The 23508-nt window shown below is 38.9% G+C and overlaps 1 protein-coding gene across 7 annotated transcripts in view; it reads left to right on the forward strand.

The window, feature by feature from the left end:
* The window catches only part of LOC100493774 (myosin-10), a 114226-nt gene that overhangs the window by 70282 nt on the left and 20436 nt on the right, over nucleotides 1-23508 (forward strand). For 5 of the 7 annotated variants that reach the window (XM_012967418.2, XM_004916218.4, XM_012967417.3 and 2 more), the window contains 19 exons: nucleotides 372-392; nucleotides 926-1018; nucleotides 1937-2000; nucleotides 2119-2217; nucleotides 3836-3979; nucleotides 5293-5388; nucleotides 5994-6112; nucleotides 7914-8066; nucleotides 8418-8591; nucleotides 9311-9484; nucleotides 10856-10970; nucleotides 18401-18594; nucleotides 19217-19338; nucleotides 19828-19897; nucleotides 20054-20214; nucleotides 21273-21381; nucleotides 21640-21771; nucleotides 22009-22215; nucleotides 22398-22535. In XM_012967418.2, the coding sequence (XP_012822872.2) occupies nucleotides 372-392; nucleotides 926-1018; nucleotides 1937-2000; nucleotides 2119-2217; nucleotides 3836-3979; nucleotides 5293-5388; nucleotides 5994-6112; nucleotides 7914-8066; nucleotides 8418-8591; nucleotides 9311-9484; nucleotides 10856-10970; nucleotides 18401-18594; nucleotides 19217-19338; nucleotides 19828-19897; nucleotides 20054-20214; nucleotides 21273-21381; nucleotides 21640-21771; nucleotides 22009-22215; nucleotides 22398-22535 (2385 nt within the window). The remainder of the gene's footprint in view (nucleotides 1-371; nucleotides 393-925; nucleotides 1019-1936; nucleotides 2001-2118; nucleotides 2218-3835; nucleotides 3980-5292; nucleotides 5389-5993; nucleotides 6113-7913; nucleotides 8067-8417; nucleotides 8592-9310; nucleotides 9485-10855; nucleotides 10971-18400; nucleotides 18595-19216; nucleotides 19339-19827; nucleotides 19898-20053; nucleotides 20215-21272; nucleotides 21382-21639; nucleotides 21772-22008; nucleotides 22216-22397; nucleotides 22536-23508) is intronic. The other 2 variants (XM_031905588.1, XM_031905589.1) reach the window with 1 other exon arrangement.

Below are 23508 nucleotides of genomic sequence, written 5' to 3' on the forward strand. Positions count from 1 at the left end.
TGTGTTTGTGCAACACTGCTGTGTGTGTTTAGTGCTACAGACTAACCACTTTCTTTAAAGGAAAGGATAATGTGTGCTAATTATGAGTGTAGGTAGTAATAAATTCCAGTCGTTTCAGAGTGACTGTGGAGCATCCCTAATGAGTGAGTTTTCCGTGTATATCCACCTCCACTGTGTTCACCAGTATGTATTCCACACCTGTCCTCTTGTGCTGTGTCCTCACAATCCCACATCCCTGTTTGTTTATTGTTTTGGCTTTCACCAATTTCCTGCAGCCTTTTTGTTTTTTATCATTTGCTCATTTTTTGTTTTCTCCCATTAACATTTATTTTGTGTATATTTTCATTTGCTGTGCTGTTGCCTGATCGCAGAGCTCCAGTAATACGTTTTACGTGAGTAAAGTCTGGTTTCCACAGCCATTGCTTATTTGTCTCTGCAATATTCTTTTCAGCCTTTCTTTACTTCTACCTGTTGTACCTGTTTAAACACTTCTGCAGTTTACTGAGAAAGAATTGACGATTTCTGACTTGCCAGCACCCATTTGCTCATGACAGTTAAAGGTGATCCGTACTGAATGTTGAAACACTCCCAGTGTTTCAATAATTGGCCTAAACTTGCATAAGTGCAAATTATCTGCAACGACAATCACCTGTTTTAGCCTACTTTACTGTCTTTATAAATGGGATACACATTTGAGCCTTCTCAATTCCTTTATAAACTGTAGAAGTCCTTTCATATATCAAGGATGTCCTTTTCCAGCCCATGCTTCATTTCTCAAGATGTTTAAGTAGTAACAGGTTTCACCAGCCTAGGAAATTCTTTCTTCCTTCGCTGGTAGCTTCTGATTCCCTTTCAGCTCTTGGGTTACAAAGCTGTGACACTTTTACTGCTATCATTTAACATACTGTATTTTTCTTATTGGCAGGGAGAGCTAGAGCACCAGCTCCTGCAGGCCAACCCGATATTGGAAGCTTTTGGCAATGCCAAGACTGTAAAAAATGACAACTCTTCTCGATTTGTAAGTTGAGTACCATCCCTCCATCCTTTGGATATTTTAAAGAAATAACTGTAAAATACAACAATCGGTATACATCGGTGTGCATAAATGCATCATGTGTGTTTGTTTTGGGGAGGGAGAGGCACAGTGACTGAATCAAAAATGAGGAGATTAGTGGTACATGTGGTGCATTATGTTCATATATATGTATATATATATATATATATATATATATATATATATATATATATATATATATGACAGGAAAACCAGCACTTGCAGGATTTGTTACATAAAGCACAAACTATTTATTGAAGAGATCAGTGTTAACACAGACCGTTATCTCTTGATGTGAGATGCTGACAAGTGACAAACCTTCCCTTAAGTTCCCTTACTGAATTAACAAGGTGATGAGTATGTGTAACAAACTCATCCATAACCCATCATGTGATTACCCAAAGAAACATTACATTGCATAATCTATAATTACAGTTTAACAATACTGTATTTGCTGAAAAAGCCCTTGAAAGGACAGAGAGTACCTTGAAGTGCATAATGTGCCTATTTGAGTGCTTACAATTCATATTATCAGTCCATTATAGTCTAATGATATAATACAAGTATCCTTAAGTACATTAAAAATAAAAAAAAATGTAATGAGTTAAACCATTAAATTGACTATTATACAATCAATACACCTATCATGGTAAAAAATGACCTTGAAAAAGCACAAATAATGTAGATTCTCATTTAACCCGTCGGTGCTATTTGCTATTTCATTTTTCGGTTTACATGATTTTCCTTTAAATTAGTAGTTTATGTGTCCCCCCCCCCCCCCCCCCCTGAAAATTCACAGCTTCTAGAAGACGCCATCTACAGCTGTTTTCTATTATGGCCTAATGGTTTCAGACATCTTCTATAATATTTATTTTTTCTTAGGGTAAATTTATCCGCATTAATTTTGATGTTGCTGGTTACATCGTTGGAGCCAACATTGAGACTTGTATCCTTTCCTTCTCAAGTGAATAAACGTCTCAGTAGTTCCCAATGGCAATATTTGCTGATGAATGGGTTTTGCCGTGTAGGCCTGTTTTGTTTCCAGCCTTAATAATTGTGTTCAGATTTGTTGGAGAAGTCTCGTGCTATTCGACAAGCTAAAGACGAAAGAACATTCCATGTTTTTTACCAGCTTCTAGCAGGAGCAGGGGAGCACATGAAAAGTAAGTACTGATGCCCATTTTTCATCTGTCTTCAATGGAAAACAATGGAAAAAACATCATTTAATGTTATTTACACTTTTTACTAAGCAGCGATGCCATTAGGTTACTCTGCCTGTATTAAGACCTTTGTTGATTTACTTTTAAAACATGCAGCCTTGCATATGGTAGGGCTTACTATAAAAGACTTAGAAAATACTGGTGGATCAAACGTTCTAGTATCACATGGCACTGCACTGCACATTAACCATTTTATAAGAAAAAGCAATCATAAATCATCATGATGGGAAATTAAGTTTGCTGTATCTGCCCCTATCACTTTCTATAGCCATGCCCGTTTAGTGATAATTTTAAGCAGTGCTGGACACATTTATAAAGCAGCCAAGTTAACAAGCTATGATTAGACACCCAGCATATAAACATGGATATCAGAAACAGTGCAAAGGAGACTGAATGTGAGATTAACACACCTAGACTAAGCTATATTGTGTATTAGCAACCCCTATGCTGTTAGCTTACACTTGACCACTAAATATGATATTGTTGTCCATGTTAAGGCAAGCAATATAGCTCTTACCACCCTTCTGAATAAATTCAAATGGAATCAAAAGGATATATATAATTTTTACTTTGGTCTTTACATTTTCATTCTAGTATATTCACACTAAAAGCATTCTAACGGTCATAATTTTTTTTATACAAGTGTATGTAACCATTGCAATTAATTTCCTTCTTCTTCTGTACTTATTTCTTAGGGACCTGCTAAGGTGCTGCTATTTCAGTCATTCTTTTTGTACATAGCAATTTGTTTTCCCTATTGCTGTTGGAATTCCCTAGCTGGGTTTGGCATAAATCATTAATCACCTTAGCTTTGTGCTCTGTGGTGCTCATGAGAGGTCTCATTCAGTAGCTTGTTTCAGTTTCTGCTATAAATAGAAACTATAAATGATGGAGTGTAGGTGGGTAATACTGAACTACCGTAGGCCGGGCTCAGGAACAGCAACATGGAGGGGTGAATACAAATCATCAAATATTTGAATTAGTTCCTGTATTACAGATACACGATGGGCTCATTTATCAAAACTTTGCCCATTTTTTTATTGCCAGCTGCAGTTAGATCAATAAATGCAACAGTTTGGTTACCACAGATTACTGCCCATTATCAAATTTGCCCAGCATTGATAAATGACCCATGCATCTCATGCTTCTACACTAACATGCATCTTGTGCATTTTCACAACACCGTTTATTCAGCAATGCAAAGGGGGGGAATGTTAAAGATGCATCCTGTGTGTCTATGACCTAAACCTGATAAGGCTTGGGAAGAAAGACAGGTTCCCCCTAATTTGGTCAGGTATTTTGAACTTACTGAGGACTAATGGCACCTTGTTTTGCTCTAGCAAAATAAGCCTTTGGAAAATTGATTCAGCAATCTTATGAGTGCCATTCTTCTGCATTGTATATATATACATATACAGATAAAATGATGTGTCATGCTGTGAATGCACCATTAAAGCCTGCACTCAAGCTCTCTTTCCCTGAGTACCTGGTATTTATTTTTTTCTGGAGACACAGCAGAAAATATTCAGTATTGCTAATCTGCATGCATTTTATTTCCCAGCCGACTTGCTTCTGGAGGGCTTCAATCAGTACCGTTTCTTGTCTAATGGAAACCTGCCCATTCCTGGGCAGCAGGACAGGGAGATCTTCCAAGAGACAATGGAGTCCATGAAAATCATGGGATTTAACCATGAAGAAATCATGTGTAAGTGTGAGACAGGCCTTGATTTGAAGGCATAGGAATGTTGCCTTTCAGCATTATTTACTGCCACATAACTTGCACAGTACTATTCATGGACAATTCATTAGCACTGACTGAGGAAAACTGTGAGTGTGTGGGAAGTGAATATATCTGTTCCTTGCTAAAAAAAAAAATGAATGACTTGCCTGTCAGAAAAATGCAGCAGAGAGAGCAGCATTCAGCTTGTATAATGTCATTTTATCACATTGTGACAGATTTTTCATATTGGCCAGAAACCTCTTAACTGCACATTTGAAGAGACTTTACCCTCTTGGGCACACACATTGGCCTTCTTGAACAGGGTCAGAATGCTTTGTGCTTGTGCTGCTTGTAGATTTACCTGATGAAGGTTCTTTACCCCTAAACATTGTGCACTTTCTTTTTTCTCTAATAAAAGTGGCTATAAGCCTTGTACCTTCCTTACTCATGTTGCCCCATGGTCATATTCCTTTTTGAACTGCGTATAGAGATGATAGCCAGCAGGCAGTACTACTGCCAATATAATGAATTTTTTAACAATAGCGCCACCTGCTGGTCACCTGTCATTTGTAATAACTGTACAGTCAAATACAGTCAGAGATATACCTTCAGAAGGAATACAGATGGGTCCTGATGTTGCTCTGCTCAGAAATAAGCTTCTTCCTAAGCAGGGCAAGATTAGTGCACTTCTCTGTGTTCTTTCTGAATCCATATAGCTCTTTTACTGTCTTTGAATGTACAGTTACAAGAACTGACCAGCAGGTGGCGGTGTTGCTACAAAATTCATTATATTGGTAGTTAATAAAAATTTAAATAGCTCTAAAATTAAAAAAGGTAAATAAATATTGTAAATTAGAAAAAGTCCTTAAAAAGCACCTTTTAGAGCAATTTTTCACTCAGTTCTTTTTAAAGGTTTACTTTAGAGCAATTTTTCACTCAGTTCTTTTTAAAGGTTTACTTATGCTATAACTAAAATACACCCTGCCCATGCACAATTGTCCTATAATATAAAACAAGGGATCATAACAAAACAGCTGCTTGTCAAGGGTTTTGAACATTAGAAACCATGAAATGGTTTTTTAAGTGGCCTGCTGGGACCTTATGCTGTGGTTAATTCTGAGAAAGCATCTTGCTGTGTTTTGCAGTAGCCTCATATTAGCACAATAACCCTTTTCTGAGATTGTGGTAATGTGTGAGCCTTGCAGCACACCTAAGGCTTTTAACATAGGCCCAACATAATTGCCCAATCACTGAAAAATGACCTGACAGTCTGCTAAATCCTTCCTTATTTCACACAGCAATGCTGAAAATGGTGTCAGCGGTTCTGCAGTTTGGCAATATAGTTTTCCGGAAAGAAAGGAACACAGATCAAGCATCAATGCCAGATAACACAGGTAAAGTTTTGTAATATCTGTGAATTTAAGGTTGCTGTTGTTTCATTTTGCATTGGAAAACTTTTGGGAGTGTCATCCTCGCTTTTCTTTTTTCAGAAGCGTTCCACTGGACCTATCTACTGTTTGGTTAACTTGTATTTGCAGATTATAGGGGTTAATAAGCAGGAGACCTGGTGGTTAAACCAGACCTGTACCTGCACATGATGTGCTATTGGATGCTTGGTACATTTATTTGTGTCTTCCTCTATCCCCTTTTAAAGAACTGAACTTTTGTAAGTTGCATATTTTAGGTGTTTTAGAACATTCCACAACGTGAACGCAGGTTAAGGTACTAATGTGTACATTACCGGAGAGTGCTTTGTAAAGGTTAAGGTGGCCACACACGTAGCAATTTCGATCTTTTGTGCGACCATTGGTTGCACGAAAGCTCGTTCCCAGCCTCCACTGACGTTCAGGGCTGAATCGTCAGATTTGGAGATAGAAACAATAGAAATTCTAGCTCCTTCTGCCGATTTTACAGTAACTCAGTTTCCCAGCAGATTTAACATAATTTATTTCTTTCTGGGTACACTTTAATTCTTTTGTTTGTCACTGTCCATATCCAGCTGCTCAGAAACTGTGCCACCTCCTGGGACTCAATGTCACAGAGTTTAGTCGTGCCATCCTGATGCCAAGGATTAAAGTTGGCCGTGATTATGTCCAGAAGGCCCAGACTAAAGAACAGGTGAGAAACTGAAAAATGGAATACCAAAAGTTAAAGGGGTGGTTCACCTTTATGTTAACTTTAAGTATGTTATAGAAAGCCCTATTCCTAGTAATTTTGCAGTTGGTTTCTATTATTTATTTTTTATATTCGGCTTTCAATCTTTCAAATGGGGGTCACTGACCCTGGCAGCCAGAAAACTATTGTTCTATGAGGCTACAATTTTTGTGTTATTGTTACTTTTTATTACTTATCTGTCAGGTCCTCTCCTATTGAGTTTTATATCTCTTGTTCAACCCCTCTACCTGGTTGGTAGTAGGGATTAGTGCTGGGCGGTATACCGGTATATACCGAACACCGTTTTTTTAAAAAAAAATGATAAAAATTTTTAACTTACCGGCATACCGGTGTGGGCGCCTCCTGGCAATTTTTCTTACTATTTCCGGGTTGTGCGCGCTGACGTTACGTGCGCGCTGACGTCACGCGCGCAACCCGGAAATAGTAAGAAAAATTGCCAGGAGGCTCTGTGAGCTGTCGGGGGTGCCTGCGGCTGCCTGGCCAGTAAGTTATATTTATGTGAAGGGGATGGGGGGGTGTTTGGGGTTGGGGGGGGGTGTTTGGGGTTGGGGGGGGTGTTTGGGGTGGTCACCTAATCATGCATGGGGAAAAAAAAAATACCGTCAAATACCGTGATACCGATATAATAAAAAAAATACCGTGATATAAATTTTTGGTCATACCGCCCAGCACTAGTAGGGATGCACTGAATCCAGGATTGGGTTCAGGATTTGGCTAAGATTTGGCCTCTTTCAGCAGGATTCGGATTCTGGTGAATCCACACTCCTGGCTGAATGGAATCCCAATTCTTAAAATCACGTGGCTTTTTGTCAAATAAATACAGAAGCATTATTTTCACAAAACTGAAAAATTTTCACCACACGCTGTGCGGGCAGTTCCGTATCCAAATCTGCATATGCAAATTAAGATTAGGTTAGGTATTCGGGCAAATATTTTACGAAGGATTCGCCCGAATCTGAAAATAGTCGATTCGGTGCATCCCTAGTTGCTAGGGTAAATAAGAACCTACACAACGAAGACCAATTGCAAATTGTCTCACAATATCAATGTCTACATCGTACTGTTAATTTTAGGTTGAACAACCCCTTTATAGCGAGAATGAGTGTATAATATCAAGCATCAGACACAAAACTGCTGTTTAACTTCAGCAGGGAGAACAGTTTGGACATTTACACTATATATTCTGTTTTAAAAATATAAAACTTGAATTTATGGTATAAGACTAGGTCAAAGTTCTCATTAGGCAGGCAGCATTGTCATTGAATCTGAATGTGTACCTGCAGTCAATTGCTAATAAAAAAATAATTCTGATTAAACTTCTGAGGAAGTGGCAGTAGGCCACGAAACGCTCAAGCTGATGGTGTGGTGTTTGGTAACATGTTTTTAACAGAGGTATGAAATAAAGCATTCATTATTTTTATGAAGAAGCAGTCTTGGCGTGCTCCATCCACCAATACCAATTTCTTTTAAACTAATTGACAACCTGTTAAAGGCCTAAGTTAGCAGGCTGAACTGTGCCCGTTTGTACAGGGCTGTTCAGTATGGGGCCCCCTTGGTGGTTGTGGTCCTCCATGAGATTGTTGTGGCCCCCAAACTGTTCACAGGCTCCAGAGACTTCTTTGTACAACATTGTGATTTTGACACAATAAAGCATAAAAGCCTGAAGCACTGCCCTAGAAAAACACCAGTTATTGTTGGAGAGACACATGGCATAGAATTCTGATTCTGGTTTGCTCTTTGCCAGGCGGACTTTGCTGTGGAAGCCCTGGCAAAAGCTCTATATGAAAGACTGTTCCGCTGGTTGGTTCACCGCATTAACAAGGCTCTGGACAGGACCAAAAGGCAAGGCGCCTCTTTCATAGGCATCCTGGATATCGCTGGCTTTGAAATCTTTGAGGTAAATGTTATTATCCTTCTATTATCAGTTTGTTTATCATCTGTAAGGGAATGAAGCATTATTTACTTATCCTTTACTGTGGGTGTTGATCTGTCACATTTGGCTTTCTAGTTTGTAAAGCAACAAATCCAACATCAGGCCTGCAACACTAGCAAAACTGTAATATGTGTACTGACTGAACATTTGGATATGGTGTGCAGGAATCAAGTGACCCTACAAATATAGATAATAATTGTATGAAGACAATACATGCTTTATGACTAATGGGAATCCCATTCTCCATTACAAACTATGTTATAATAACATGATTTTATTAACAGACCTATTAATTTTTCACATTTTCTCCCTTAGCTGAACTCCTTTGAACAGCTGTGCATCAATTACACAAATGAGAAGCTTCAGCAACTGTTCAACCACACAATGTTTGTTCTGGAGCAGGAGGAATATCAGCGTGAGGGCATTGAGTGGAACTTTATTGACTTTGGGCTTGATCTGCAACCCTGTATTGACCTCATTGAGAGACCGGTGAGGGGAAACTGCCTACAGCTGTAATATGAGTTAAAGGGAAAAAATACGCCCTTTTTTTACATGAGCTCACTCATAAACACTATCTGAACTGATAAAATAAATATATATATCTTTTTACACAGGCATACATGATAATTCAGACTGAGGGAAACCACCATAGTCTGACTCAAAGGGACCGTTTCCCCACCCTCCTTGGGCTGAAAGAGTTATTCAACCCCTCCCTCACCATGTTACATTTGCAGTGATGCATTCTGAGATTCCATGGAATACAGAGTCCCAGAATCCATCGCTTATATGTTGAAAAACTGATCTGTTGTCAGGATTATTTCCTCAAGGGTTACACCATGCAGTCTAGTAGTTATTGTATATGACTCATAAAAGATCTTTTGATTTTGGCACAAAAATTATTTTGCTTAAAAACCATGCAGATATATTTAATTTCGAAAATATCTCTCAAAAAATAATTGTGCACCATTATGTAACCCCCATTGCTTGATGCCATAAGGAAGTAAATTTCATTCCAGCAGCCAGTGCAGCAGTCTGGACTGTGCTGCTTCACAATTTACATTTAAATATGCACAATGACTATGCATTGCCTATTTCACTGTAGTCTGACTTTTATTTCAGTGCTGCACACTGATTATACATTGTCTTACAACATCGAAAAATCTCAGAAAGGGCAACAATAAACCATGCAATCCTCTTTATTTTGCCAGGCAAACCCTCCAGGTGTCCTGTCCCTGCTGGATGAGGAGTGCTGGTTCCCCAAAGCCACTGATAAGAGCTTTGTTGAAAAAGTTATCCAGGAATTGGGAAATCACCCTAAATTCCAGAAACCTCGACAATTGCGAGACAAAGCTGATTTGTGCATCATTCATTATGCTGGGAAGGTAAGCAATGTTATGTCAGGTTCTGGGGTATTTAATCTACACAGTTATTCAGTTGTTAAAGCACGGTTGGGTTAATCTTAAAAACATATTTGTAGTGTTGTATATTAAAGCTCCTGGCATCCTGGCAGTAAAAATCATAGAATCTTTTGATCTATAAGAATCCAGGATCTCTCTGGTTACCAGAGTCCAAATGTAATTAAGGTTATGGAAAGCATGCTGCTATACTCAAACATATGTAAAACGTACATGATATAGCATCATAGGTCTTATAGTACCCATATATGACTGCTAGGTTAGCCATGTCAGGCCTGGGCTTAATGGAATCAATAGATGAGTTACAGGACCCAAAACAAAAATTATCCTGTAATTTGTAAACAATACTCAGAAAAGCATTAGTTTATTATGATGTTAAAAGACAGACATACAAACTGGTAGAACTTTGCTTAATGCATACTCCCATGGTATTTTTTCATAGGCATGACTATATTTATTGACTTCCTATATATAAGTACCATAGGGATATAAATCGCATAAGTCTTGTAATGTAAATTTTGTTTTTGCCTAATATATGCCTTGAGGTTTTGGAGGCTAATATCCTATTCTCAGAATCAGATGAATTTTCACAATATAATTAAAACTCCCTTACAGAGAGTTTAGGGTGTTTGAGTTACAGTACCTACCCTGTAAAGGTACGCATGGCTCAGCTCAAACAATGTTTTAGCAAAATTAATGGGAACAATGGCCCGGGGCCAGATGAAATACACCCTTGAGTACCTAGTGTGCTTAGTTCAGATTTAGTGAGGCCACTTTTTCCTTCTTTTTGATACAGTGCCATATAAATGTTTGCTTTTTAAAAACTGGTCTTGGTAATTCTGTTTGCACATGGATAGAAAATTGGCTAAAGGATTGCGTACTGAGGTTGGTTGCCAATAGTACATTTTGGGCCCACTTTTATTCAGGTTCTTCATTAATTACGTGGAGGAGGGTATGGGAAGTGGTGTACGATAATTTCGTACGGTTTCGTACAATATTATCGGTGCGTGTATGGCCAGCTTAAGGGGCAGATGAGATTTCGTGTTGATAAATGTAAGGTTACACATTTGGGATTTAAAAATAGTTAGGCAAATTCTTGATGAAGAAGGGCCTGGGGTAGATAATAAACCTAATGTGTAGCAAGCAATTACCAGCACCAACAAGATATTGTTCTGTATAACAGAAGATTATAGATTCACGGGAGGAGAGGGTAATTCTTCCCCTTTGCAAAGCACCTTTGCTGTATTGCCAATTATAGTATGTAGTATCGGTATTTAAGCTCAAGTATAAGCCTTACCTTGCCCTCAGCAATTCATTGCTGTTGCTTGTACATGGCAGGTGGATTACAAAGCAGATGAATGGCTGATGAAGAACATGGATCCACTGAATGACAATGTGGCCACCCTGCTGCACCAAAGCACTGACAAGTATACCGCTGAGCTTTGGAAAGATGGTAAGGTAGCCAAGAATATATTCAGTGCTTGATGGGCTAGGAGATTTCATAAAAGTTGATTTTATTGGAAATACCAATTCACCTCATTATTAAAGTGTATATTACACAAGTTCAATTATGATATATTGTAAAATGTCCAAGGGGGAAATAGAGTAGGCAGAATATGTGGGAGCCAGTCCCAGATATAGGGTTTGGGTGAGCAGGTTAGGATTTTTTTAGAATCTGTTTTGGCTGTCCCGTCTACAACCAACGGAATATTTTATGGTAGGAAACTTGTTTTTGGACTGGCATGTACAGCTTTCGTTAATAACTCGGATAAATACTGGCTTATTCTTAGGGATTTATAAATCTACAGGTTTGCTATGGGTGGTTATATGGAAGGATGTGGCAACTTCAATCTTGGGTAAATAACGCAGGAGGGAAATGCAAAGACGGTCAAACAGAAAGGGAGAGTAATAAAAAAAAAAACAGTTGCCATCAAGACAAAAGAGCAAGTGTCAGTACAGGAAGCAACCAGCTCTAGAATAGGTCTAGGAATGACTAGGATTGCTGATATCCAACTCCCTGTTAGTGCTGTTTACTCCAACTCCCAGAAACCCTAGCCAGCCATTGAATCACGGATTAGATAAAGGTTAGTAAGAAAGCTGCCATTTGCATTAAGTGTCACTAATGAGAAGACTGGGTGGCATTATATATTACTGACATTTATTGTGTGTATGAATGTTAGACTGAGATATTTACTTTCAGCATATGCTAATTTAATATATAAACTTACAGCCACTGTAACTTGCTTTTGCATTAATCTTTAACCTCTTCTCTGACCTGCCCAATATAATATTTATTTCTCTCTTTTTTGCTTTGCTTCCCCCCTTTCCCCTTATGCCTAAAACAACTTACATTTCACTACATTGACTCTTAACAATCCCAACATTTCCCTTTTTCCACTTTCCTGTACAAAACCTGTAATTATCTGCCATTTTATCTCTTTCTGTCACCACCCTTCCATAATATTTTTGTATCCGAACCCTTAACCCCTTACCAACCCAATGCCCTCTATCTTTGCTCTGCACTTATTTTTTTACCCACAACCCTCTTCCTTTATTGTTTGGAAATATTGCCAATCCCACGTCAAATGCAACTTTCCAACCTTCCCTTGCAATGCCGTATTTCTTCAGATATCCAGAATATACATGCGGTTTATTTCTTTGACAACTACGCTGTTCTGCCACAGGGTTCTGGTGAAAGTAGGTTACTCCTGTTGTATTCTTTTAGTGCCATTCCCCCACAGCACTGATGCACTCCGAGCATGCTGTAGATAAACCAGTGAGAGGCTTGCTCACACAGTGTTTGTATCACTTCTGTCACTACCAGCTTTGCTCTCTGCGCTGATGGTAAAGGCACGCTACATTCGCATCAAACAATCATTCATCGTGATTAATGTACATAATTGATTTTCTCCTTAAGCTGTAGAAAACAACATATATATATATAGTCATGGAATCCATTAAAACTTGGCTGAAATAGTTAAGTCTAAGTATTAATGGGTATTTTTAAGGTATAACTAAAACCTAAAGAAGATTATGGTTAGCAATTCTGTATTGTATATATTGAATTTTGAACTTACATACCAGCCTACAATCTCAGCAGCTCTATAACAGTATTTGTCCAGGCTTTTAAAGATGTCCACTGGTGCTCATCTTCTTGAATCTTTTAAGACCATTGTTTTAGTGCCGATGGCACTGCACATGCTCAGTGTGCTCTAAGCTGCTGTTGAGAATCAATGCTTAGGGATCATGGGATATAATCAAAGCAGTGCAGAAAGTGAGGTTGCATCTGCTGTAGAAGCTGATAATACAGGGCCGATTATTAAAGGGGTTATTCACCTTTAAATTAACCTTTAGTATGATATAGTAATTGATATCCTAGATAATTTGTAATTGGTCATCATTGTTTATTTTTTCAGTTATTTAGCTTTTTGTTCAATATCTCTCCAGTTTGGTATTTCAGCAGCTATCTGGTTGCTAGGGTAAATAAGGCCCAAGCAGTGGATTGAACAAGAAACAAGAATATAAATAATAGAGGACCAGCATAAAAAGATAAGTTATAAAAAGTAACAATAATAATAAAATTGTACTCTCGCAAAGCAATAGTTACTGTCTGGGGCCAGTGACCCCATTTCAAAGCTGGGAAAAGGCAGAAGAACACAAATAATTCACAAACCAACATACTAAAAGTTAATATAGAGGTGAACCACCCCTTAAAGGAGAAGGAAAGGCTAAGTCACTTGGGGGTGCCAAATGTTAGGCACCCCCAAGTGACTTTAACCGCTTACCTTGTACCCTGGGCTGGTGCCTCTGTTAGGAGAAAACAGCACCAGCTCAGGGTACCTGTAGGAAGCGCTTCCTCCTTTCTTTTTCTTCTGCCGGCGAAATCCGTAGGCTGGCGCATGCGCAGTAGAGTGAAAAGCCGACTTTCTTGTTTAAGTTCGGCTTTTCACTCTACTGCGCATGTGCGCGCAAGCGAGTAGGAAGTGCTCGCTGCTACCCCGGGGTACAAGGTAAGCGATCTAAGTCACTTGGGGGTGCCTAACATTTTGGCACCCCAAGTGACTTAGCCTTTCCTTCTCCTTTAAATCAATTCTAATGCAAAATTCTATGTAATGTGAATCTGGATTAATTAGTTATTAGTCTTGTATCCTAAATCTTGTATATACTGTATATTGTGAGTCCCTAAGCTCAGTTAAATGCAGCCCAGAGCATATGAGGTGAATCATCAGAAAAGAAGATGGGCTTTATGACTGAAACTCTGTAAACTGCAAATATTGATTATGTTTAATAAAAAGAAGTTACAAAAAAAAGAAAAGAAGATGGGCAGCTTAATGGTTAAAGGGCCATGGTCACCTTGGGCTGGTACAGAAGCCCAGAATATAAGGTATAGAATTTCTAATTCTTCCTTGAATATCAGTTCCCCTTTAATGGTAATGCTGCATGGTCAGGTGGTGCGTCAGCTCCTCTGCTGTCCTTGCTCGTCATATTCTGCAGTTATTTTAATCAAAGGGCTACCTACAGTGCTACATATTTACATAAGAATTATTAAATCCCCCTAATGGTACCAACATCAGTTGCCATTTAATGAGCTCTATAGCAAAATTTCACCACAATTGGTTTATTAACTGGTGGACCAGTGAATATGCTGCCAAGCCAAAGACAAGATAAGCAATGTTGCCACTGTGTACTCAGTTTACTTGTGCTTAGAAGTGGTATACTTGAATGTGTATGACTGTACCCTAGGTATTAACATATGGCTTGTACTTATACTCAAACATTAATGAGACTGCAGGGATACTCATAGTGACAAATGCCCAGCTATTGATCCCCTTGCTATGTTTAATGACAGCTGATTTAAAAATGAATGCCACTAATCTGCATTGCCATATTAAGAATGTAGCCTGCCTTTGCGTGCATTAGGTATACACTACACATAGCATGTCTGACCCTTAGCTCAGCAGCTCTTCTTGTTCTGGCATTTGCTGCAAGTTCCTCTTCACTACAGCTGGGGTCACTAGTGTATCGTTCTAGTGCTAGGTGCAGTGGGGATGATATCATTTTGCTAAATTTTTATCCCCATTTTTTTTTTTTTTGCATAATACAGCTATGGAATCCAATATCCGGAAAACCCATTATCCCGAAAGCTCTGAACTATGGGGTTGGCCATCTAGGCAAATAATTTCCCTTTTCTCTGTAATAATAAAACAGTACCTTGTACTTGGTCCTAACTAAGATATAACTAACTGAATGTTTAATTTTTTTTTAGTAGACTTAATATACGTAGATTCAAATTACAGAAAGATCTGGAAAGCCCCAGGTCCTGAGCATTCTGGATAACAGGTCCCATACCTGTAAAAGAAAATGTAATTCTAAGCCAACAATTGCAGTGGTTTTAAAGTTACTCATAAATGTAATTGCTACGGAAAGTAATATTTATCAGCATCCTTTCCAGTCCCTGCACTGCTGGTTATGAATCTTGACACAGCAGGCAGCTTATTAGCAGGCTCGGAAAGAAGCATGCAAGTCATTGTAGTAACTGGAGTCTTGGCTGGAGGACAGCTGGCTTCTGTGACATTGATTCAGGAATAAAAACTAACTCAGTAGAGCAGAATGGGGCAAACACTGCTTTTCATGCAGTTACATATACAAATAACAGTTTGCTTAATATATACTGGAAATTTAGAATGACATTTTCTTTCATTGTGCAAGGGAAGATCCCCTTAGAACTCCAGTCTGCTGCAAACATAGTTATGTGCTCTTCATCAGCTTTCCTCTGACATCTCTACTGAGCTGAGTCTCTATGAACATCTGAATTACTTGCTTTATATTTGCAGGAAAAGGGAGTGACCAGTGTGTTGTTTCTGTTCTTTCCATGGCTGCTATTGCATGCCTATAGAGTGTGCAGCATGATTTGCAGTGTGTTAATAACAATGGGATATTGTAATAATGGCACCCAAGATGAGCAATTTCTTACAATATGAAATAGTAATTCTGAGTATAGAGCAGGCTGTATATGAGTGATGTTGTTAAGAACCCCCCACCATTGTAACTCTAATTCAGAATTTCAGCACCTCACCTTGGCCCCTTTGTCTTTAGTGCTATTCAGACCCTTGTGAGAAAGAGCTATTTGGGTCAGAGAAGATTGTGGGCCCTTTTAATGTACCCACAGTTATTGATTCCTCTCTATTGAGCATACAAATCATGGGACCCAAGGTAATTCGGACTCAGTCTGTGTTATCAGTACTGCTGCACCCCTTCTTGTACATTTATGTTTTTCAAAAATCAATGTAAAAAAATGGTATCCATTGTGCAAGTCATTATTCTGATATTTCAGAATATATTATATATATATATATATGTTCATCATAGGAAATCATCTTTCAATTGGTTATCTGGTCATATGTTAAGTTCTTTGGTGGTGCAACTCAGACTAACTACAAGTGGGACATGAGGGGATACATTTAATGACTACATGAAGAAATAAGAATTTGATGACTTTGGAATACTGATATTTAGCTATTAAGTCCATATTTCACCTCAGTAAGTGATAGCTCATGATTTACCATGTGCAATGGTGGGGGGCAGAGAGAGGCATGGAAGGGAAGTGGACAGTGTTAAATTTGTGGTTTACCTTTTTTTATGTTATAGAATGGCCAGTGCTTAGCAACTTTTCAGTTGGTCCTCATTTTGTATTATTTATCATTTTTTATTATTTGTTTTCCTAATCTGATTTATCCAGCTTTCAAAAGGGAGTCACTGACCCTGGCAGCCAAAAAAAAACCGATTGCTCTTTAAGGCTACAATTTATTTTTTATTGTTACACGTTATTACTTACATTTCTTATCACACCCACATTGGTTCAGCCAGGCAGCTAGCCTGGTAATTAAAGTACCCTCTCCTTATTATATTAATTTCCCGACAATTCCTTTTTGTCCCAGGGTCTGGGTTGTAGCAAAGTCTGGTGGGCTGTTGTTATATTTAACAAGGCACACTGTGTGGAGCTCTTCTATTTCTGTTTGAATAGACTGGTTTGCTAGAAAGCAGATGCAGGTTTGCTTTGCTTAAATAAAAAATCATTTTGCAGCAGTTACTGTTAGCTTTTTTTTTTTTGTAACTTATATTTTTTATTTTTCCAATAACAAAAGCAAGGGCAAAGACATACAGAGTTATATGATACAAAGGTACATTGGTTGTCATGAGATATTGAGTTAGTATAGCTGTTGTTCCAATGATAAGTCTTAATCGTTTTGTCTGCCTTTTCCTGCAAAAAGATATCCAACAATAGGGTAGGTTCAAAGGGAGGGGTAGAAAAGGAAAGGTTATGGCTAAGGATACTGTTAACTAATGGATGCATGGTAAAAGCCTAAATTGGCTATTAGGTTATTAGTTGTTGGGTTGTCTATGGGCAGTAAGTCTGCAGCTGAAAAGAGCATAGGCGGGCGAGCAGATGGGTGTCCCCTGTGAAGCTTGATTAGGTTAAGTGGCCAAGCCGTGTAGTTCCCAAATGTCCCATATTTTGAGATGTTGAGGGGTGTTGTTGTGTAGGGTGGCGATTCCATATTCAAATTTCCTGTTGGAGTTCACTCGATTGATTATTTCAGTCATAGAAGGTGCAATAGGTGATTTCCATTTGGCTGCGATGGCTAGTCTGGTAGCGGTAAGTATCTGGTTGGTTAATGTTTGGCCACACTTACGCATTTTGGGAAGTGGTTTCCCCAGTAACAATATAGTGGGATCTAAGGGAACCTCACGTGAGAACAGTCGGCTCAGTAGGCTTGCTATTTCCGTCCAGATGGGTTGGATTGTGGGGCATTCCCAAAAGATGTGTTGTAGGGAGCCCTGAGATCCACAACCTCTCCAGCAATTTGGGGGATGATCCGGGAAGAGCTTATTTAGTTTTTCGGGGGTGTGATACCAGAACATCAGGATTTTGTATATGTGTTCTTTTTGTCTGACACAGGTTGACATTTTTTTTGCGTTGTCCCAGATATTTGTCCAATCTGCTTCAGATAGCGGTTGGGTGAGTATCATGTCCCATTTGTTCATGTATTTGTGTCGAGTCTGAGAGCCTTCAGGAGTAGTTGTAAGGATGTTGTAGAGTACTGAGATTAGGCCTTTTTGTGGGAGGCCTCTTCTCGCTTTAGTTTCAAATGTCGTTGGGTGGTTGGCTCTTGCAAAATTCGCATAGGGCGTTAGGAAATGCTGTAATTGGAGATATTCAAATTGTCTGAGGTTGAGTTGTGGGGCTTTGTCCTTTAAGGTTTGAAACAGGAGCACTGTGTGGTGCCGAGGTTCTAGCAAGTCCTTTACAGTGTGTAGGTTCAGTTCCGCCCATCTTTTATGGAATGATGGGTCCATGCCTGGGGGGAAATTAGGATTCCTCAGGTATATTGTGTTGCTTGACAAGTCAGAAGTCAGGTTGTGTTTATGTTTGAGTCTAGCCCAAATTGTAAGTGTGAGGCGAGTTGATGATAGCATACTTGGAGAGAGGTGCATTTTTCCGGTTTTGGACCATATTATCGAGTTGAGGTTGGCTTCCTTGTATGTGTCACTTTCAATTTGGCCCCAAATGGTGGGTGGGCTCCACGTTGACCAAGCCAGGAGTTGTCTCAAGTGTGTCGCTTCATAATATTTTTGTAGGTTCAGTTACTGTTAGCTTTACTATGTATATGTACCCTATGTGTTTACTGCACCACCTCAATACAGCGCTCTTTACAAATATCATAAATACAGGAAACAAACATAACCATAACACAGACGTGCATGCAGGGTAAGGCAGACATCAGAAAAGGAGTCTCTGCAACAGCAAGCTTGCACTCTAGTTCCTATGTCCAAACATTCATTGCTTGCTCTTTTCTCAAACCGCTTCTTCCTTGTCTGTAGTGGATCGGATCGTGGGCCTGGACCAAGTAAGTGGAATGGGAGAGATGTCTTTTGGCTCATCATACAAAACCAAGAAGGGAATGTTTCGCACAGTGGGCCAGCTCTACAAAGAGTCCCTGTCCAAGCTTATGTCTACTCTCAGAAACACCAACCCCAACTTTGTACGGTGCATTATACCCAATCATGAGAAGAAGGTATGCCAAAGTATAAAGGAAAATGCTGTACTACACAGGAATTGTTGCAATATTTTGAGCATAAACATCAACCTGAGTCTCTCCAGCTGGTATTAAACTGAAACTGCCAGCTTCTTAGTTTATCAACACCTGGGGAGTTACAGGTTAGACATCCCTGATTTTTGTAATTCCCATTCCCTGATTCTAAAGGGGACCCAAGGCATTATGCATTGCCCAGGATCCCTTTTTCTGTAACCCCAGCTCTGTGGTAGAGGCACAATTTCATGGGGCTACTCAGGAGTTATTATTTGCAGGTGTTGGTATATTATAATTGCTTACATAGTGGTTATTTTCCCAGAACATGTTAAAGTGTATTATTACTATGCTTTCTGTCTATGTAATGTTTCCTGCAGTTATTCACTTGTAGTATTATGAATATGCCTTTTACCACCATGATTTAATTTGGTGACATGTGTTTTTCAGCCGATACTGAACAATCACATTTACTGGAGAGTGCAATGTGCCTTGTGTATATACCATAGGTTGTATGCCTTATTAGGCAGCTCTGTATAGTAATATATAGTCACAATGCACATCAGTTGTCTTCTACTATGTAACATGACCTATATTTTTTGGTGATTAGGCTGGAAAGCTGGAGCCTCACCTTGTACTTGACCAGCTACGCTGTAATGGTGTCCTGGAGGGAATCCGTATTTGCAGACAGGGCTTCCCAAATCGAATTGTATTCCAAGAGTTTAGGCAAAGGTATGTATACAGCACATCTAACTTATAGAATTCCTATTGGTTGTCTAGGTGGTTTGTTTCACTTAGTCTTTTTCTTATGCTTAAATGGTAGAATATTCCATTGCATCAGAGGGTTTGTAGGGTTTTTTCTTCCATTATTACTACTGATTTCTTGCATTATTCCAAGATTTGAACTCATCATCTGCATATATGAATTTATTCATATTAACATAAGCATTTATAAATTATATGCAGCACCCCTTTTCTGTGAGCACAGTAGCACAACACTTTTCTATCTATTTAGGAAAAGGTCACATTTTACTTCAGACATGTACTAGGTCCTGTGCTTGCTTAGGCTGCATGTGTGATAAAAAATATAAACTACTTTCATATGGATTTGAAGTTTTATAGAAACATAAAATAAACTTTCATGCACATTTTTTTAAAGAGTGACACAACCTTTACATTTCATTTCAAGGCAAAACATTCCCCTTTTTTCTCTGTTTTCAGGTATGAGATTCTGACCCCAAATGCCATTCCCAAAGGATTCATGGATGGCAAGCAAGCTTGTGCAATAATGGTAGGTAGGGCTCGTATTTAGCTTTTCCAGCACTTTTGGCCAAATCTGCCCACTTGGGTATCGGATACAACAATATTGTAGGCACAAACTGGATCCCTTTGGATTGTGATGAAATACATAGTTCAAGACTCTTTTTTTCTTTTGTTTCCATGTCAGATCAGAGCTTTGGAGCTTGACCCTAACCTGTACCGCATAGGACAAAGTAAAATCTTCTTCCGAGCTGGAGTACTGGCACACTTGGAAGAGGAAAGAGACCTAAAGATCACTGACATTATTGTATTTTTCCAAGCTGCTGCTCGGGGTTACCTGGCCAGGAGGTGAGTTTCTGAAGATTTTACCATCTCTAAGTAGTGGCAGATACTATTCATCAATTACTATTGCATTGTGATTCAATCCCGCTGTTTTTCATAGTGGGTCGTGCACAAATTCTATGGAAAGTATACTTTAAGTCCTAGAATCCATTACTTTACAAAGGAACAAAGTACTGTAGAGGTTACATTATATTATGAGCATAACAGGTCCCAGTAAGTGCAGACAAGACTATCATGGTTTCCTTTCAATCTTTGGAATCAGTTCTGTGTCAAAAATAATACATTTATATTTATTTCTGGAAGTTCAGGTAGTGCTTATGCACCTTTTCTATATAACTCCAAGTGAATGATCTCATGTCAAAAAGGAAGGGGGTTTATATTTAAGGTCTGAGGTATTCTGCCTTAGATAACATGGGCAATGCCAGACAGAGTGTGCTAGGTAGATATAGGTTGATCCACCAGTGCAGTTGCCCATAGCAACAATTGATATCTTGGATTTCATTTTCTACTTGCTGTTTGACATTGGTATTTGCACTGGTACAATTCAGTACCTGTGTTAGTCAATCATCCCCAAGGGGTTTTGTAGTAGGATGATTACAGTGGAATTGTACATGATCTTGTAGATTCAACATGTTTGGCATAAATCACCTACCAGATTTGTATGCCCTGGTAAAGAGCAAGCAGTATGTTGTTTCTTTAGGAGGGGTAGAGCTTTGAAGGGACGGTACAGTAGACAAGCCACCAATTCCTTGCTTCCCTATGGTTGACTGGTACACTAAGTACTGTCAGTATCTACCCAGTTGTAGGGGGGGATAACTACTAATAAGTTTCTGCCCCCCGGAACAAACTGGGCAATAAATATGGTGAGGAAAGTTCAGCTTCACAGTTTAGTAAACACTGTTGTAGACTGACAATTCTATTTTAACACTTTATTGATTTCTAAATGTCCATTCAAATAAAACACTGATTTATGCAAATTAAAAATAAATTAATCTTAGGGATTTAAAACCATCCCTGTGGCAGAATAATCAAACTTATTCCTGTTCTTTTTCTTTCTACTTAAGGGCATTTTATAAGAAGCAGCAGCAGATGAGTGCTCTAAAAGTGGTGCAGCGGAATTGCGCCGCCTACCTCAAGCTCAGACACTGGCAGTGGTGGAGGCTCTTCACCAAGGTGGGTAGACTGTTCTACAGTAGCCAGTTTGTTCTGCTGTGCAAATAGAGAAATGCATTGCTTTTATGGTAGGGTGAGTGACAGAAGGTCTTATGTGCCATCACCCTTATGTAATCTGCTGAAGTTTACCAATATTTTACATTGGTTGATCAGTGAGTCAATGTTTTTATGGTCCCTGCAGATTTCTAGCCATACATTATATTGAGCATCAGTGTATGAAGTGAGACATTGTATAATCCACTGTTTAACCACTTGCAGGTAAAGCCATTACTGCAAGTAACCCGTCAGGATGAGGTCATGCAAGCAAAGGTTGTAGAACTGCAAAAGGTGAAAGACACCCAAGTAAAGACTGAATCAGAGCTGAAGGAAATGGCTAACAAGTACCAGCAGGTATGATTGTATCCCTGTAACTGTCTACCTGACCAGAATGTAAGGTACAGCTGTAACATGTTTTGCACTGTGTTTTAAATGACCTCGAAAAATGTGATGCTGACCACCACAAGGTACAGAAAGGGCCATCTTTCTTGTTATGAGAGTCATTACAGATTGTTCTTCTGCAAGATTATTTTAGGATCATTCTGTCCCTATTGTCTTTAATAAATCTTAGTAACCTTTTCACTTTAACAGTTGTTTGAAGAGAAGAGCATCTTGGCTGAGCAGTTACAAGCAGAAACAGAGCTTTTTGCCGAAGCAGAAGAAATGCGCGCCAGACTTGCATCCAAAAAGCAGGAATTGGAAGAGATTTTGCATGACTTGGAGGCTCGTGTGGAAGAGGAGGAAGAACGTACCTTGCAGCTACAAAACGAGAAGAAAAAGATGCATCAACATATACAGGTAATATAAGACATCCCTATATTTGCTGTGGACTTCAGCTGCATGCATAAGCACAGCGTAATCTAGTGCATTTTTGGAATTACCAACATCCAGTGCTTCACTGTTATTGATCTTGCGTAAAGAAATAATTTCTAATCCTACTAGTGATCTAATATATAAATATATTTCTCCTCCCATATCAGGATTTGGAAGAACAGCTGGAGGAAGAAGAAGGAGCTCGACAGAAACTACAGCTAGAAAAAGTAACCACAGAGTCTAGGCTGAAGAAAATGGAAGAAGATATACTCTTACTGGAAGACCAGAATGCCAAACTGGCCAAGGTGTGTAAAACAGGAATATCGTTTTTCTTTTTAAGGAGTTTATTACTCATACCTGTAGTTTTATTACATATACATCAACTACATTTTAATAATTAATAACGAGACCTTGTCATAGAGATGCAGCATGTTCAATGAAAACATTAGCCATGTATAAGCAAGAACTACATTCTAGCTATCCAAGGTATTTTTTTATACCAAATTCCCCACAGTTATTTACGTTTCTTTATACATCCTCGGTAAATATGCATTTGTTTCCCTAAGGTATAGATTTTATTAAAACTGTCCATTTGCCAATAAAAGTGTAAAAAATGAAGTACATGTGTGCTGGCTGGGCTATCCTGACAGTATTTTCCATGGATATCATCTCATTGCAGGCCAACCCACACTGCCCCCCATGGCAGGCAGCTTACTGGGATATTGTACAGGACTTACCCAGTCATTAAAGATGATGACAAACCAATTTTCAAATTGCCTTAATTGCCTAAATTAGCTTTCTACCAAAAAAGCACCTGATACTTCTATAGTAACTTAAGATGGAGAGGGGGTAAAACTCAGCACTATACACAGTTTAGGGCAGGGCATAAGATTATAATTTCGTATATGGTTAAGATGAAGGTCATGGGTATCATTCAGTTTGTAAGTGATAAAATGATATATTAAGTTTTGATAAGGATCTCAGAGTTTACGTGTTAAAGAGTATGGGTGGCAGGAATACAGTTTGGTTGATTTTGTGCCCAGGCACGGAGCAGATCAGCACTCAAGGTTTAAAAATAATAATTTCTTGAAACAGGAACAAGTGGGAAGGGGAGGCTACAGCTCTTGCACTTCAGCATCTGCTCCCCCAAATGTACATTGGCTCAAGGGACATTACTGCCTCACATACCTAGCCATATATTCATACCACCCATTTGTTTAGACCCCAGAAAATGCCAAAGTTGCTCTGGGAGCCCATAGGACCTTATGTGGTGATGTT

The sequence above is a fragment of the Xenopus tropicalis genome, chromosome 7, assembly GCF_000004195.4.
Source record: "Xenopus tropicalis strain Nigerian chromosome 7, UCB_Xtro_10.0, whole genome shotgun sequence".
Classification (NCBI taxonomy): domain Eukaryota; kingdom Metazoa; phylum Chordata; class Amphibia; order Anura; family Pipidae; genus Xenopus; species Xenopus tropicalis.